Genomic DNA, 15,897 nt, shown 5'->3' with positions numbered 1-15,897 from the left:
AATGAGTCTGGAACAGTGGTTCTCAACTCTGACTGTATTAGATCATCTGGAAAGCATTCCAGAAATACTGATGTTGGAGCCGCACCCCGAACCAGTTAAATAAGCATTTGTGGGGGTTGCGAAAAGGGTCTCATACTGTTTTTTAAAGCTTTGCAGTCTAATACACAGTCATTCCAGTGTACGGCCACTGGTATAGAGAGAGGAGCTTCCAAAATTCTGGTGCATATTTGAATCTCTGGAGATCTTGTGAAAATGCAGATTCTGATTCAGTAGGTCAAATGAGACTGGCAAGTTCTGATTTCTAAGCTCCCAATCGGTGTTAATACTGCCAATCTCGGGGACACCCTTGGGTAGTAGCTCCAGAGGGCATCCTGGATTCTGTTCATCCCGGATTCTGATCATTGTTTACTCCAGCCTGAGGTCTGGAAGTTACCTCTTCCCTTCATCTTCTCATTTGCCCCTGGCAGCTCTTGTCACCAGGTCCTGTCAGTTCCACCCCAGTGCTCCCTGCAGCTCTTACCCATTCTTGATGGACTGATTCAACATTCTCTTTCCTGTTTCCCCATCACCGCTCCCCGCTTTGGCCACATTCTCTGCCATACGGCCTCCTCATAGGGTTTTCTCATTCCTTCTTTCCTCTACCCATGTTGTTTTTATGACACAGAACGCTCTTTCTGTCCCCGACCTCTCTCTTAAGAGACCACAGCATCCCTGGACCTCCTCTGTGCTTCTACTCGTCACCAACGACGACTGTCTAGGAACAACCTGCCCTTCTGGTTCAGTTCTGCGTTTCCAGCGCCCAGCTCAATGTCGATCAGGCTCTCAGTAAATACTTGCTGAATTTAACAAACAAAACCTCAACTTTGAATGAGCAAGGCCAAACAAAGACCTCCGCAGCTTTCCTGATCAAAATGAACATTCCTTTCAGATTATGCATCAGGTTTAAATACCCCACTGGAAAACAAGACAAAACAAAACAAAACAAAGTCGATCAAAATTAACAAAGTAAGTACTTATATCCTGTCTGGGTTGGGTGGTTTAATAGGGGCTCAAAGCAGGCGACGGGACAGGAATGAGAGGATGGATGCTGGCAAGAGCTCGGAGATCTGCTTTCAAATCTGGACTCGTCCCAGCAGGGGGAAAGGCTAGAAATCCGGGACAGGGTGGAGACGGCCGGCCGACCCGGGACCTTCCGGGGCCCTGGAGAGGGTCTGAAGCGCGCGGAGGTAGGCATGAGTTGAGGAGCATAAACTAACTTGGCGTGGAGGGAGGCGCCGCACGCCGCCACCGTTCAGGTTTCGCGTCTTTCCAGCGCCCACATGGGCCGCGGGCTTGGGGAAGGGGGCGGGGGAGAGGGAGGGCAGGTCCGGAGCCGAGGGGGTGGAGGAAGGGGGAGACCGAAGGAAATGAGACAACCTTTTCCTCCCACTGACTCGCGCTGCTCCAGCGTCTGCGGGACTCGGTGCGACCGCCCGTGAGCGCCGAGGCCAGCACCCCGCGCCCCGCGCCAGCCCCGGCGGCTCCTTCACTGGGATTTCTCTCCGAGGCGTCACTGCCGTCCCAAGTCCGGGGCGCTTCTTTGCTGCTTCCTCCCCTCGGCGATCCGCTCCGGGTCCCCCGGCTTGGCCCGGCGCGCCCCGAGCGCAGCCCCCGGAAGTGCGCGCCGGCGGCCCCGGCGAAGGTAAGCGGCGCCCGAGAGCGCGCCCAGGGCGCAGGGGACGCCAGGCATCCCCAGCCGACCTGGGTTTCTCCGGAGCGCCCCCTCTTCGGAAACACCCAGAGCACTTCTGACCTGAAGCCGCTGCTTTGTTCCTGAACCCTCTGCCCAGGTGTTGTAGGCTGGGTGCCCCAGGGAACTCTGCTTCCCAGCGCTTTCTTTTTTTGCCTCCTCTTCCTCCTGTTTTCCTGTTGCTTCTGCACGCCCTACCCCCGCCCCGTTTCTTTTTCTCGATCCGCAAACTCTCAGCTCTCTGCCGTTGCAGCTTGGCTTCGGAGAGCGGGTCCTGCGCAAATCTCGGCGCTTCTCTCCTCCCCCGCCACGGGAGCCTGGGCTAAGCGGGTCGGCCCACGGCAGTAACTGCCTTTGAGCCCAGGCCTGCCGGGTGCGGACCTGCCCGAAATTTCTGTGGCGCGCGTTTAAACTCACGGATCTCGCTCCTTTTGGAGGCACCCAGCTCGCCGTGCGCTTTTGGCGACCCCCAGGACCCCGAAATCAGCGCGCACTGGGGAGTGGAAAGACTGTTGGCGCCCCCTAAAGCCTAAGTGGGACGCTCTGCTGTTGGAGAGCGACGCAATCAGCTCCTTGCCGCTCTCCCCCCGGTTCCCCAGGATTGAAAGGAGTTGGGGGAGTACTCGATCCTAGGCGCGAGGGAGGCGGGGAGGTGATGATGATGCCTCTCTGAGGGAGAGGAGGGCCAACCGCGTCGTGCAAGCTTGCCATCTTGCTCTTATTATACCACCTGAGTTCTCACATCTAGCCTCTGAGTAGGGACTCCCCCTGTTCTACAGGCGGGCAAAATGAGACGCAGAGAGGGTAAGTAATGTGTTCAGGGCCACACAGTTGGGAAGGGGCCCAGCCAGGATCTGGGTACCAGCTGGTTTATACCACACATCCCATGTCTAGACGTATAGAGGGTTTTCTCGATCCAGAGTGAGCAGGAACCGGCCATCTCCCGCTGGCTCATGCCGTGGAGAAGCTTTTTCTTTTTTGTGCAAATGCATCTCGAGCCTATTTTCACCCAGATGATTTATTTAGTACCTACTGTCTTCACAGTTCAGCGGCAAGCACCGAGTTTTCACCTTTGAACCTCACTCTTTTATCCTCTTCTCATCAGCCAGTCTCTCAAAAAATACACAGTTCTGCCCCAGAGTTATTTCCAGACAGGCAGTTCAGCTCAGCGGCTAAAGCCCAGGCCCTGGAGCTGGACCACCAGCCTGGGAGTCTGGCTGAGGCCCTCCTGTACCTTTCTTTCTGCAGCCGGAGTTCCTCATCTGTAGAGTGGGGATGGGAGGATTTAAAGCAGTTGTTCTCAACCAGGGTTTCCATTTTTGCCTCCCAAGTGACATCTGGCAATGTCTGGAAGCATTTTTGGCTGTCGGCATGTAAGTGGGGGAGAATGCTGTTCATCTGGTGGGCAGAGGCCAAGGATGCTGCTGAGTAGCCTGTAAGGCACAGGACAGCCCCCCACAGCAAGAATTCTCCAGCCCCCCACGCGTCGGTAGTGCTGAGGTGGAGAAACCCTGGCGTCATGTCTCGGTTCGTGAGGGGTGCTCTTGTGCCCAGCTCTCAGCCTCTTTTCTGCTCCAGTTAGGTTGATTACACCAGCCCCGTCCCCAAATCTCCTCTCAGTCCACTGCCAGAATTATGTTGCTCAAACCACAGCTGGCCCTGGGACTACTTTGTCTTAATACTGTTGTTGGCCCCCCGGGGCTAACAGAAGGGGTGGGAAGCTGTGCATGTTTTGCAAGCACCAAAGCCAGCTCTTGTAAACACCCAGGCTTGAGAATCGCTGTCTTGCAGGGTAACATCTGACCTGCGGCATTGGCTCACACGGCTGTTCATGGTAAGGCCTCACCTTACCTTCCCAGCCTTACCTTAGTTCACATCTGGAGGTGCCAGGCATACCACCCAACTTAGGAGTTTGGTATTCTGGGTCCTGACTTTCTGGAATTCCCTTCCTCCTCCCTGGCACATTCCTCATCATTCTTTGAGGCTAGAGCTCCAGGCTCCTCCTGAGAGGAGCTCCCGAGACTAGAGCTCCCGTCTCCTCGCTCCCTGCTGCTTCAGCGCAGGCCCTCCTCTGCCTTTATCTTTCAATATTTCTTCCCTGTAGGGGTGACTATATAGGGATCCCTTGCTCATCCTCACACTGGTCTCTGGGTGCCTCGAACCTAGCACAGGGCTGGACTTGAGGTGGTGGTGAAGCTTGTGGGCTGCCAGCGTTCAAATCCCAGCTCTGCCCCTTATTAATTCTGTGACCTTGAGCAAGCTGATTCAGTCTCTCAAAGCCTTCTTTGGTATAATAGGAAGAAATCATCTGTCACCCCTGCAGACTGGTGTGACGAACTAATGAGATAATACTGACGGCCACTCCATCCATGCCAGGACCGGGTTCGAGTTTAGCATTTTATGTTGTTACTCATTCAGTCCTCCCAGTGAGCCTTTAAAGTTAGAACTGGTATTGCCCTATTTTCCCAACAAAGAAACAGAGGCAGAGAGAGGCTCAGCTGTTGGCACAAAGTCAGCTAATGAGTGGTAGGGCCAGGACTCACACAGACGTGAGGACTGTGGCACACAACACGCTTCACGCTCTGTAGGTAGAGGCCTTAGCTCGGTCCTCCCCCTAGAGTAAGTGCTCGGTAAAGATGGGCTGAGGTTTATGGTGTGTGTTCATTAAGAGCCGAAGTCCGTCGGATTTCCCACCCTTACCATACCTGTGATCTACCACTGTGCCATGATTTTCACGGCTTCTGTTCTTTTCCTCTCCTCCTTGCCTGGAGCCTAGCCTCAGAGAGACAGCACCTTGGGATCAGTCCTCTGGGTCATCACCAATAAACTTGATGCTAAATGCAGCCGTAAGTGAGCTGTAGGTTAGGGTCAGAAGAGCACGAGGTCTTGGGGGAGGAGGGTGTGGAGTTCACCTGCCAGGGGGAGAGAGAGATTTAGACTTGGGGTCAGGAACGGACTCCAACTTTGCCCTTCCCAAGACCGGACCCCTAGCGGTGTGCAGCGAGCACATAAGTACGGTGAAATCCATCAATGAATGTGTGATGGGGGGGGGGGCCGTGGCGCCCTCCGGGTTCTCCACCTTATCCTGATCAGATGCAGAGTGCGCTTTCTCTTCAAGTTTTATAAGGACCGTTTATATAATAAAGGCAAAACCTGCTAAGAGAATTTAATGCCCTATACAGGGTTTTGGGGAACCGGGTTTGGAACTGGTCACTGACCTCCTATTTGTGCTGTGTGTGATCCTGGATACCAGGTTTACAGGTGGTCACTCCACCGACTTGGAATCTAGTATTGCCGTGAACGCAGCACTGCCTTTGAAAGCTGAGCCCCTTCCTCACTGTTCCTTTAGATACTTGCTCTGTGGGCCAGACGGCCTTGCACAGATACCCGCATGTTTGTGTGTTCTGGCTTCTTCCACAGCTGACCCACTCACCTTACCTATGGCCCCCCTGAGTTTGCTTGTTTTGGCAGCTTGTCCCCCAGACTTCAGTGGGATGAGGTTACCTGGTATGTGCAAGGCCTTGCGTTTTGTTAGGGGTCACAGAAATACTCTGATAAAGTTGCTTTTTAGGATACAGCAGGGTGAGAATCTTCCTATCCATCAACCCGTTAGAGACCCCTCAGATTACCTCCCCCCTTTCAGACACCACACTCTTACTGTCTCCTGGCATTAGCACCTCTCTCGGGCCAGCAGCTGGCTGATCTGAGAAACAGATTCCCCTGGGTGCTGAGGACTGCGGTAAGGTCAGACTCAACATCTTTGGGGCATCCCCTGCATTTTCACTGAGGCCCAGAACATCGCATCTCGGCTGCCGTCTTGAGTAGCCCTTCGTCACTGACCAGCAGGCAGATTCATGAAGCTCCCTCCTGCTTGGGTTTGTTTCTAGGGAAAGCTACCTCTCCCTGTTTTGGTCTTGGACTGTGTTCCCCGTGAAATCTACTTCCACTGTTGGCCTCTAGGTGAAAATCTGTTTGGTGCTGTAAGGGGCATTTGGTTTGGACTAAATTAGATGGGATCATAAGTGTCAGGGTGGGTTTGGACTACACGTGGGCTGAGTGGCTGGTGCTGGCTGCCAGAGACACAAACATGAAGAGGACATGGTCCTTATCATCATGGTCATAGTCCGCAATGTGTGAGGGATACACGAACAGATCATCAGTGTGCAACAAGTGGAGAAGAGATAAGAGCTGAGAATTGGGGGCCAAAAGGCAACAACCACTATGGAGTGAGGTGAGATTTCTGACAGAAGAGGATATTGGAGTTGGGTCTTAATAGAGAAGTAGGAGCTTGTTGGGTTTGGGGGGACTATTGAGCATGGGTGTGACAGACAGGAAACTGCATGTATGTGGTACAAAGCCAAGGAAGGTACTGACAGAGGCCAAGGTATGTGAAGAGATGGGAGCTGGTAATGGAGCCTTGGTCGGGGGGTAACTAACTTTTCAGCCGGGCAGGAGTCTGTTCCTCTTTGTTGGGAGACAGTGGAGGGGGAATTTTAAGCTCAGGTGTACTGAGCTCTTTGAATGATGGCTCTCCCTCCTGTCTCTATTGGCCTGATTCCTTCAGGGCAATGGGACCAGAGCCCAGGGGCCGTGGGAGGGACACTGTCTCCAGTAAGCAAAGAAACCTCAGTCACAAACAAAGCTGCATTGGTGGTTGTGGGTTGTTTTGTTTTCTTTTCAAAGCTCTGGCTGATGAACTGTGTGGATGGCCCCTCCTGAGTCTGGGTTTTGAATGTTACCTTTACAGCATCCAAAAGGCTGAAACAATTGCTGAACTTAGCGGGGAGGGAGGAGGAAAGGAGAGAGAAGGGTGATGGGGGTTGTCTCTCAGCTCTGTTTTACATAAAATCCAGCATGTGACCTCCTAGATCAGACTCCAGGGCTGCCAAGTTCCCTGGGTGGGAGCTGTCTTCACAGTTGCAGTGCTCTTGGACCCCAGAGTCTTTTGCAAGAGGCTCACCACAGATGATGGGTACATATGCTTGCTGATGGGACCCTGGATATAAGTGTTTCTGTAGGTCATCCCAAGACATCCCTCATTTACTCGCCATCAGTGACCCCCGCCCCCAGCATGTAGGAGGTGCTCAGTAAAAGAGAAACGAGTGGATGAATGCCCTAGCATGTAAGACTCATCCTGACCTGCAAGACGCCCTTTCCTGAATGGAGAGACAGACAAGAAACCCAGCCAACACAGCACAGTGTGCTAGTGCCGCGACAGAGAAGGCACGGGGGCGCAGAAACAGGCTCTATTATAGGGTCAAGGAACAGAACCCAAGGGGCAGTGGTCGCTTGTGAGGAGCAGCGTCACCCCAGGGCAAGTGGCTGGTAGGTGATGGCAATAGTAACCACTGGGGCAGGTGTCAGTCCCCTTGATAAGGACTTGACTTGCTTTCCTGGCATTGCCCCTCACGACCACCTTCTGAGATGGGTGTTGGAGGAGGAATCGGGATCCCACCCACAGATGACAGGCAAACCTGGGATCCCATCAGGCCCCCAGACTCCAAGCCCTTCACCACGGCCCCAGACAGTTTGGGGACGGTCATGTGATCCTTGAAGATGCTGTTAGGAAATCTAGTTTGCAAGAAGGCAAGACCAGGTGTGTGGGTTGTGCGGGGTGGGTTGGGGGTGGGGATGACCATGTCCTTCTTGCTTATCCCCTTTCCTCTCCCCTGCCTGCTGTCTGAGGCAGCAGTTGTAAGCTCTCTGCTCTGGGGATCAAAACGGCTGTCCGCCTCGTCTTTGATCATCCAGGCAGCTTGCACTTTGTCCTCTAAGGTGAAAGCAGGCGGAAATGCTGCTCAGCAGAAGAGTAACCGTAAACTTGTATGGGAAAGAAGGCTTTTTACAAAACACCTGCTGTAACGTAAGCTTCTTCCCCTTTGCCCTGTGCCCTTCTGCCCGTGTCATTCTGACCGTCAGTAGCCGCAGGGAACAGATGTCGGGGGATCTTGTTTCTGCGCAGGGACCCCTGATCAAAAGGGTCTGCCTAAAGCTGTCTTCCTCTGGCACCTCCACAAACACAGCTGACGGGTCCTTTTACTCGCTCACCTTGTCAAGACAGGCCACAGCAGCCCATGGGAAGGGATGGGAGGGGGTCTCTTACTGGAAGACACATACATCATTTTCCGGAAGCTCCTATCCTTTGTGCACTTGGGAGAGCGCGCTCTGACGGCAGCTCCTCTCCTTGCTCCAGTGAGACGTGCTGGTGAACCTGTGGGTGGACAGAATGAGCATTGGGAGGGGAGTCAGTACTGACACTATTCTACTACGTGGACCTGGTCCCTTACTCTCTCCATGGGTCAGTTACATGGAGCAGGGATGGTCAGCCTGAAGTTCTCCAGCATTAGACCCTGCTGTGTGTCAAAACAGGGTGAGGGTGTTGCAGAGGTACCGAAAACAGTGACTTGGACATTTAGAGTCTGGAAAAGATGCCCGTGAAAGTGAAGGTTGTCCCTGGGGGTGTAGGCTTGCCTGGTCACAGAGACAGCTTTGTGGCTTTGCTGTGTCTGCTCAGCTGAAGCTGTCAGTGTTTGCTGACACCCTTTGCACCAGTGTGAGGGCCTGGGAACACAGAGAAGAACAAGATACTCTTTTTGCTCAAGAGCCTCAGCAGTCCAGCATGGACACAGGACACTCAGAGATAGGAATACAGTATTTTGCTATCCATCTCTCTCATTAAAGCAAGTGTTCTGAATGCAGGACTTATGTCTTCTTGATTCCCAAATCCTTGGAGGCTGCCTTGAGCTCTCACATATAGTAGGTGCTCGGTCAATGACTGTTGTGCCTCTAAAATTCTGTGCTAGACTCACTCACTGAGTGAGATAGCCATCAAGAGGAGGGGCACCTACACCGGGCTTGGATAGCAGCTGAGTCCAAGAGGACATGCGTCCAGGAGGCTGAGACGGAGGGATCCAGGCTGATGAGAAAAGAAGGACATCACAGTCAGAGAGGCCAGGAAGAAGGACCGCCCTGCCAGGTGAGCAGGCAGGGTGTGCTCCAAGAAAGCAAGGGAGTGAGTATGGATGGAGAGAAAGGAGGCAGATCTATAAACGGGCAAAGGGACCACATCAGGAAGAGTCTTGCTGAAGAATTGAGATTTTATTCTGTATGCACTGGGGAGCTACTATAGAATTTCACACAGAGAGAAGTCAGAGTTTCATTGTAAAAATAGACCCCTCTGGCATAGAGTAGACATCGGAGAGGAATAAGATAGAGGGCAGGAAGACCAGTTAGGACACCATTCAGTTTTCAAGAGTGGGGAAAAGCCCGGTGTATGGAGTCAGACAGACCTCCGCCTGCGTCCCCGCCCCACAACGTCTTTGCTTCTTTGTGTAACAGGCTATCTGTTAAACCTCTCTGTGCCTCCGTCCTCTCATCTGAAGACAGGGACTCCCAAGTTCTCCCTCATGGTTGGGTGATGTTCAGGATTATGTAGATGAAGTAGGTGAAGTGTCTATCTCCGTGACTGAGCCATAATCAGTATGTGATAATAGTGGTGGAAGTTATTTTTAATACTATTGTTACTTATTGTCATCCAGGTGAGAAATAATGAGGCTCTAGAGACATTGGCCATAAGGGTGGGGAATTGGGCACAGGCTCAAGAAATACTTTGGCAATGAAGTTGACAGAGTTCGGTGACTGATTGCGCGGGGGAGTAAGGGAAGGGCCAGAGTCTAGGATGACTCTGGGGTTTTGGCCTGGACAACCAAGAGGAAAGATAGTGGTGCTATTCATTAGGAGACTTCATGGTGAGGAGGGGAGGGGCAGGGGGAAAGAGAGGAGGGGGTGGAGCAGAGGGAGGTGGGGCTGTGGACAGGGAGAGCAGCATTTGCAGGAAAGATGATGAGCTCAGTTTCAGACAAACTGAACTTGAAGCATTTTAGGGATGGCCAGGGAGACATGTGTAGTAGGCACATGGTTTGTAGATTTGATGGTCAGGAGAGAAGTCTTTTTTTTTTTTTTTTTTAAGAGTTTATTTATTTATTTGACAGATGGATCACAAGTAAGCAGAGAGGCAGGCAGAGAGAGGAAGGGAAGGAAGCAGGCTCCCTGCTGAGCAGAGAGCCTGATACCAGGCTTGATCCCAGGACCCTGGGATCATGACCCGAGCCCAAGGCAGAGGCTTTAACCCACTGAGCCACCCAGGTGCCCCCAGGAGAGAAGTCTTAAAGAAGGTTCAAGGGTGGGCGCCTGGGTGGCTCAGTGGGTTAAGCCGCTGCCTTCGGCTCAGGTCATGATCTCGGGGTCCTGGGATCGAGTCCCGCATCAGGCTCTCTGCTCAGCAGGGAGCCTGCTTCCCTCTCTCTCTCTGCCTGCCTGCCTCTCCATCTACTTGTGATTTCTCTCTGTCAAATAAATAAATAAAATAAAATCTTTAAAAAAAAAAAAAAAAAAGAAGGTTCAAGGGCAAACTTTTAACAAGAGGTGAGGAAGTCATGGTATGGCTCAGTTGCCCAAGGAGAGAGAGAGCACGGGAAGAGGAATTATGATGGCTAATGCTTATTGAGTCTCTACTGTGTGTTCTAAGTACTTCATGTGCCTTAATCCTCTCAACAGCCATTGCCAGGGAAGGCCATTATTGTACCTGCTTTATAAATGAATAAGTGGAGGCACAGGGACAGTACGTCACTTGCCCGAGGTCATACAGCTGTAAGTAATAGACCTGGGATATTAGCCCAGGCAGTCAGATCCGGGCCTGTGCTATCTGTCTGTACCAGACTGCCTCCGAGAGTGGGTGGCCTCTGAGGGAGGGGAAAGGGAGGACCCAGTGCAGGCGACAGGGAGGTGCTGGGCAGAGAGGCAGGAGGAGATGGGAGACTGCCATGTGGAAGAGGAGAGAGTCCGGGAGGGAGGAATCTATAACATCAAGTGACGTGGAAGTCCACTAAGAAAAGAAGTGGAATAGCCATGGATCTGGGAATTAGGGAGCTATTGGTGATGGTGAGGGGAGTTTGAAAGATGAGGAGGCTTAAGGAACAAATGTGAGGTGAGGAGGTAGTGATACCAAGTACAGGCAATTCTTTCCAGAAGCTTGGCTTTGGAAGTACCAGGAGAGAGGGAGTGTTTCAGAGATGGAAAGACCCGTTACTATATACAGGGGGAGGGACAGAGCCAGAGTGGGCCCCACAGAGTGGCTGTGAATGCACTATACACATCGGCAGCAGTATCTCTGTGTCATTTTTCTTTTTCACACAGATTTTTAATACTTCTCCCCATGTTCTGGAAAGCTTCCATGTGAATGGCTGGAAATCACTCATGAAGCTCCTGATAGGTGTTTCAGATCTTTAGCTTTTGGTAGGGGCAGTGGAGAAAATGTTTTTCACAGGGCCCAGCGTGAGTCATCACGTGTGGTCAGATCCAGATCATATCAGATGCATGTGTAATACATCATCTACTGAATTTGTCTTTGAAATAGTCTGTGAGAGAGCACAGTGCGCTGGGGCCCGACGTCACGTGTCTCTCGTCCATTTCAAAGCCAGTACCCTTCCCCATTCCCACACTGCGCTGGAGAAGGAGATCAGGGCTGGAGGTGAATCTGCAGAAGGAGACAAAGAGCTGCTTGGGTCTTAGAGAAATTGGAAGACGCATTATCAGGTGATTTGCTGGGGTGACAACCCTACACTTAGAATGACTGTAGGTGATTGGGCTACTGCCGCTAAAGTTCTTAATAATAAACAAGACTGACATTTCCTTATAAATGCTTTTTACCAGGCTTAGAGGACACAGGTCCAACAGGCCCTGAGAAGATACATTTATCTAGAGCCAAAGACAATCTCTGTGTTTTAATACATAGGATTCTTTTGTTGTTCAGACCAGAGGTAGATGCCACAGAGGGTTAAAAGCTTGACTTAAACAAGAAATTCAGCTCTGCCTTTGTTCACAGTGCTGACATCCCAAAGGCTCAAGGCTAGAATTAGGGTTCAGCTGCCAACTTCATAAATTTGCCTTGGTTGAAATGGCGTCTTTGCTCTTCTTGGATACATCTCAGAGAAATGCACTTACCTTCACAGAAGGCCTTTATGGATGGGACTTTCAGAGAGGCGCTGTCCAGAATGAGAAAGGCCACACAGGAAATGGCCTTGGGATATTTTTTTTCCCCACACGCAGCAGCAACTCAGCTGAATAACTTCTTGAACTTGAGCTTTGAATGTCAAGAAAAGTGAATAGTGTGTCTTTCAAGAGTCACATTTCAACTTTGATGGTTCCCTTGGTTCTAGAAGATGCGGTATGAGTGATTCAGGGAAGGTTCATTCCAGCCTAACCCCCTCTCCGTCCTGTCCCACCTGGGTCTCTCACACAGTGGCTGGGTATGAGTGTGAGGGACACATAGGTCACTCTCCCTAGAGACAGAGGGAAAAAGCTCTCGGAGTCTTGCTGATCTTTCCTCAATAGACAAGGAGTAGAGGACGTTCTTCAGGAAGGAATGGCCAGGATTCCGAATAGTTCAGTGCAAACGTGGACTCAGTCTATATCCTATATATGGCTTTCTTCCAGTTGTACAGCATCTGAATTTACTGATATGGGAAAGGGCCATGTACACATTGCATGCTGATTCCAGGAATGAGGGTTTGCATATGATCCAAACATCCACACAGCTACCAGTGCTGCTGTCACCCACCCACCCTTCTGGGCCACGGGAGACCTGAAGGGTCTGAGAGGCAGGATCCTGCATGTTCAGAAAGTAACAGTTTTGATGTCTTTGGTTTTTTCATTTGCATTTGATTTATTAGCAAAATCTTTTTTTTTTTTTTTTTATTTGTTTAGTCATTTGCTTATTCAGCAAACTCAACAACCACTGTGTGGCTGGCTCCAGACCACACAACGGTAATGTGGTGTTGAATCCACCAAGTCCTAGCTGCTGCCTTCTTAGAGCTCACAGTTGTTAGGGCACAGACATTAAAGCGATAAAGACACAAAGAAATGCATGATTACAAACTTTGGTAAATGCGGTGCAGGGAAAGAACAGAGTGCTCCAGGAGGGGGAGAGAGAGAGAAGAAAGTTTAGCGTGGGGGTGACCAGTGAGGAAGACAGATAGGAAGACCCATAGTGTATACAACCATTTATCGGTGGGATATCATTTCCAAGGAAGGAGTGCCTTTGGATAGGGCTGAGGGGGCAATGCTAGAAGGCTTCATAAAGGAAGGAATATCGAGGAGTAGTTAGAAATTTTCTAAATGGAAAGGGAATAGAGTTGCTCTGGGGAGGGGACCTGGCGTGTTTGGAGGGTGCTCATTCAGTGAGGATGGAGATTAGGTTGCAGGGGGGAATAACGAGAGGTGAGCTGGGAGAATAGAGAAGGGTCAGCTCACACCACATAGACTTTGTCTTGGAGGCAATTGACTGGAGAGAGCGGTGAGTTACCCAGGGGAGTGTTCTAGAACAAGTTACCAAGGGTCTAGCAAAATTTTTCTGTCGAAGACCAGAGAATAAATATTTTAAACTTCGCAGGTCATACAGTCTGTGTTACAGCTACTCAGCTCTGCCAACAGAGTGGCCAAAACAGCCATAGACAGACATAAACGAGCGAGCGTCACTCTGTTCCAGTAAAACTTGAAACACATAAACAGGCAGCGGGCTGGATTTGCCTGCAAGCTGTAGTTTACCAGTCCCTGCTCTGGAATGACATCCTGGTGGCCTGCTGGAGGTTGGACTGGAGGAGGGGGAGACAATGGAGGTAGGGAGGCTGGTTAGGAGCCATTGCTTTAATTCAGGGTAACTAGATGAGAGATCCTGGGGAGAAATGGTTTGTGACATGCTTCGAGGTAAAAGTGACAGAATTGCATGGCCCATTTGATGGGAACATGTCTCATTGTTTCTTTAATGCTCAGTGGACTAATTCTTCCAGTGAAGAAAAAAAAAATCTCAGACATTCTATGTGTGTGACTCAGAAGCAGGCATATGTCCTGGGAGGTCACCTGCTGGTCACAAGACACCGTGCTGGGGGCATGACATAGATGACCTCATTGTTAAGCATAATTCTTTAGGATATTAAGTTGTATTTCCTGTTTTCCAAAGTGAAGCTTAGAAATCTGAAGTCGCTTGCCCAGAGTCACAGAGCTGGCACGTGGTGGAGCGGAGATTGAACCCAGGTCTCCTGTCAGATGTGCCTGTGCCCTTCCAAATGTAGTCTTCTCCCCTCCTTGCGGGGTGTGGCACAAAGCTCTACTCCCTGAGTCTCCCAGCTCCCTCCTCTCCCTCTTTCTGTCCCTGTGAAGACCTATTCCGCCTTTTACGGTTTTCTATTAGCCTCTGGCGCGGCAAGGATGGGATGTGTGTTTAAGCTGCAGAAACCTGGGGGTGAGCTTCTGTGTTCCAAAAAGGCCGTGCAGCAAAACTCAAACCCAGACGTACAGGTCTAGCCGGATGATCTGTGCGTGTTACCGTGTGGAGAAGTCGGTGTGGCCTTAGGTTATGGATGAGGAAATCCCTGAAAGTAGGTGCCTAGGTTAAAATACCATCTGGTTCACTGGCTGATGTAGATACCGGGAGATGTTTGTCCCATTGAGGTAATAGTATCAGATAAGGGAAAACTACAGGTTTAAACCCAAGAGGTCAAGGTTAGCCTCTGAAAGGACAAACCTGATAAGGTGTGGTCAAGGAAATCAATTCAGTTACCAGCTCCATCAGGTTGTCTAGAAACCCCACTGATCATTAGTTTAGTATCTGTCCAGATTCGGCTAGACACTGTTTCTGCCTTGACTATTTTATTTTATTTTTTTAAAGATTTTATTTGTTTATTTATTTGTCAGAGAGAGCGAGCACACACAAGCAGGCAGAGTGGCAGGCAGAGGCAGAGAGAGAAGCAAGCTCCGTGCCAAGCAAGGAGCAGAATGCGGGACTCGATCCCAGGACCTTGGGATTATGACCTGAGCCAAAGGCAGCGGCCTAACCCACTGAGCCACCCAGGCGTCCCATTGCCTTGACTATTTTAAACAGGACATTGAAGACAGATCCACGAACAGCTGAATTATGTCCTGTATATACAGCAGTCCTTTTAGTGAGATGTAGTGACCAGAATTGGGTCACATGGTAAGTGGAATGGCAAGAGACCACCAAGGTTGACGTGGGTCAATTATAGGACCCAGGCCTTGGGCCCCAGTGGATGGACACAAACAGAAGTGGGGCTCCTCTAGCAAGGAGGAGAGGCAGATGCCTTCTGGGGGTTAACACAGGTGTCTGCCCCAAGCGTTGATCTGTTTTGACCACCAGCCTGTATTACTTTACTAGGGCTGCCATGTCCAAGCACTACAAAGTGAATGGCTTAGAACAACAGAAACATAATGTCTCACAGTTCTAGAGGCCAGACGGGTATCAGCAGTGCCATGCTCCTTCTGAAACCACAGGGGAAGCGTTTGTTCCAGGTGTCTCCCTGGCTTCTTGTAGCCAGGTAACTTCCTGTAGCATTTTCGTCTTCTACCTGTGTCTTCACATCATCTTCCCTCTGTGCGTGTCCCCTTTTTATGCGTGTCTCCCTCTTTCTGTCTTTCCTTTTTATGAGGACACCAGTCATACTGGATGAGGGCCCACCCTAATGGCCTCATCTTAACTTAGTTAAACCTTGCAAAGACCCTATTTCCAAATAAGGTCCTATTCTGGGGTACCGAGTTAAAGACTTCACCATGTCAGTTATTTATTTATTTTCTGATGGACACAGTTCAACCCCTAACACAGCTCAGGAGTTGAGAACTGCTTCCCGAGGCCAAGGTGACGGATCCCACTCCAAGATTTCTTCACCTATGGTCATCTTTCTGTATGCCTCCTCTGTATGCTAATGGGGGCATAGGGATTTCGTCTCTAGTGTCTCCTCATTTATCATATGTCAGATGGTTTCCCATTCTGACGTCTCAGCCTTTGCCTTGGCAGTGTTCTTGAGACCATAGTCAGCTGCATTTGTCCTCTTGGGCTCTGCTTTCCCTACTTTGCCCTTTGCTCATTCGTTTACTGGTTCATATGATGCACATGCTGAGTTCCTGCCGCACTCCGCTGTTGTCGTTCCAGGCACGACACTAGGTTCCGAGGATGTAAAGATGAAAAAGGTGACAAAGACCAGGTTCTGCTCTCAGGGAGTTCTTGTGGGAGGCCACACAAGCAAATGGGGTGACACGATTGCGAAGGGCGGTGTGCGTGCAGATTCTGAGCACTGTGCGGTCCCCAGCACAGCATCTCC

At 50.8% G+C, this 15,897-nt stretch overlaps 1 protein-coding gene across 3 annotated transcripts in view; it reads left to right on the top strand.

The window, feature by feature from the left end:
- Positions 1-1,024: 1,024 nt before the first annotated feature.
- Positions 1,025-15,897, top strand: part of EVA1A (eva-1 homolog A, regulator of programmed cell death) — a 49,994-nt gene continuing 35,121 nt past the window's right edge. The window contains exons 1-2 of one of the 3 annotated variants that reach the window (XM_013051196.2): positions 1,025-1,226; positions 1,448-1,681. In XM_013051196.2, the coding sequence (XP_012906650.1) occupies positions 1,073-1,226; positions 1,448-1,681 (388 nt within the window). In that variant the 5' untranslated portion in view covers positions 1,025-1,072. The remainder of the gene's footprint in view (positions 1,227-1,447; positions 1,682-15,897) is intronic. The other 2 variants (XM_045079076.1, XM_013051195.2) reach the window with 2 other exon arrangements.

This window comes from Mustela putorius, unplaced genomic scaffold (genome assembly GCF_011764305.1).
Source record: "Mustela putorius furo isolate JIRA1106 unplaced genomic scaffold, ASM1176430v1.1 tig00000281_pilon_pilon_pilon, whole genome shotgun sequence".
In the NCBI taxonomy this organism is placed as follows: domain Eukaryota; kingdom Metazoa; phylum Chordata; class Mammalia; order Carnivora; family Mustelidae; genus Mustela; species Mustela putorius.
This window is presented reverse-complemented; position numbering and strand designations above follow the sequence as displayed.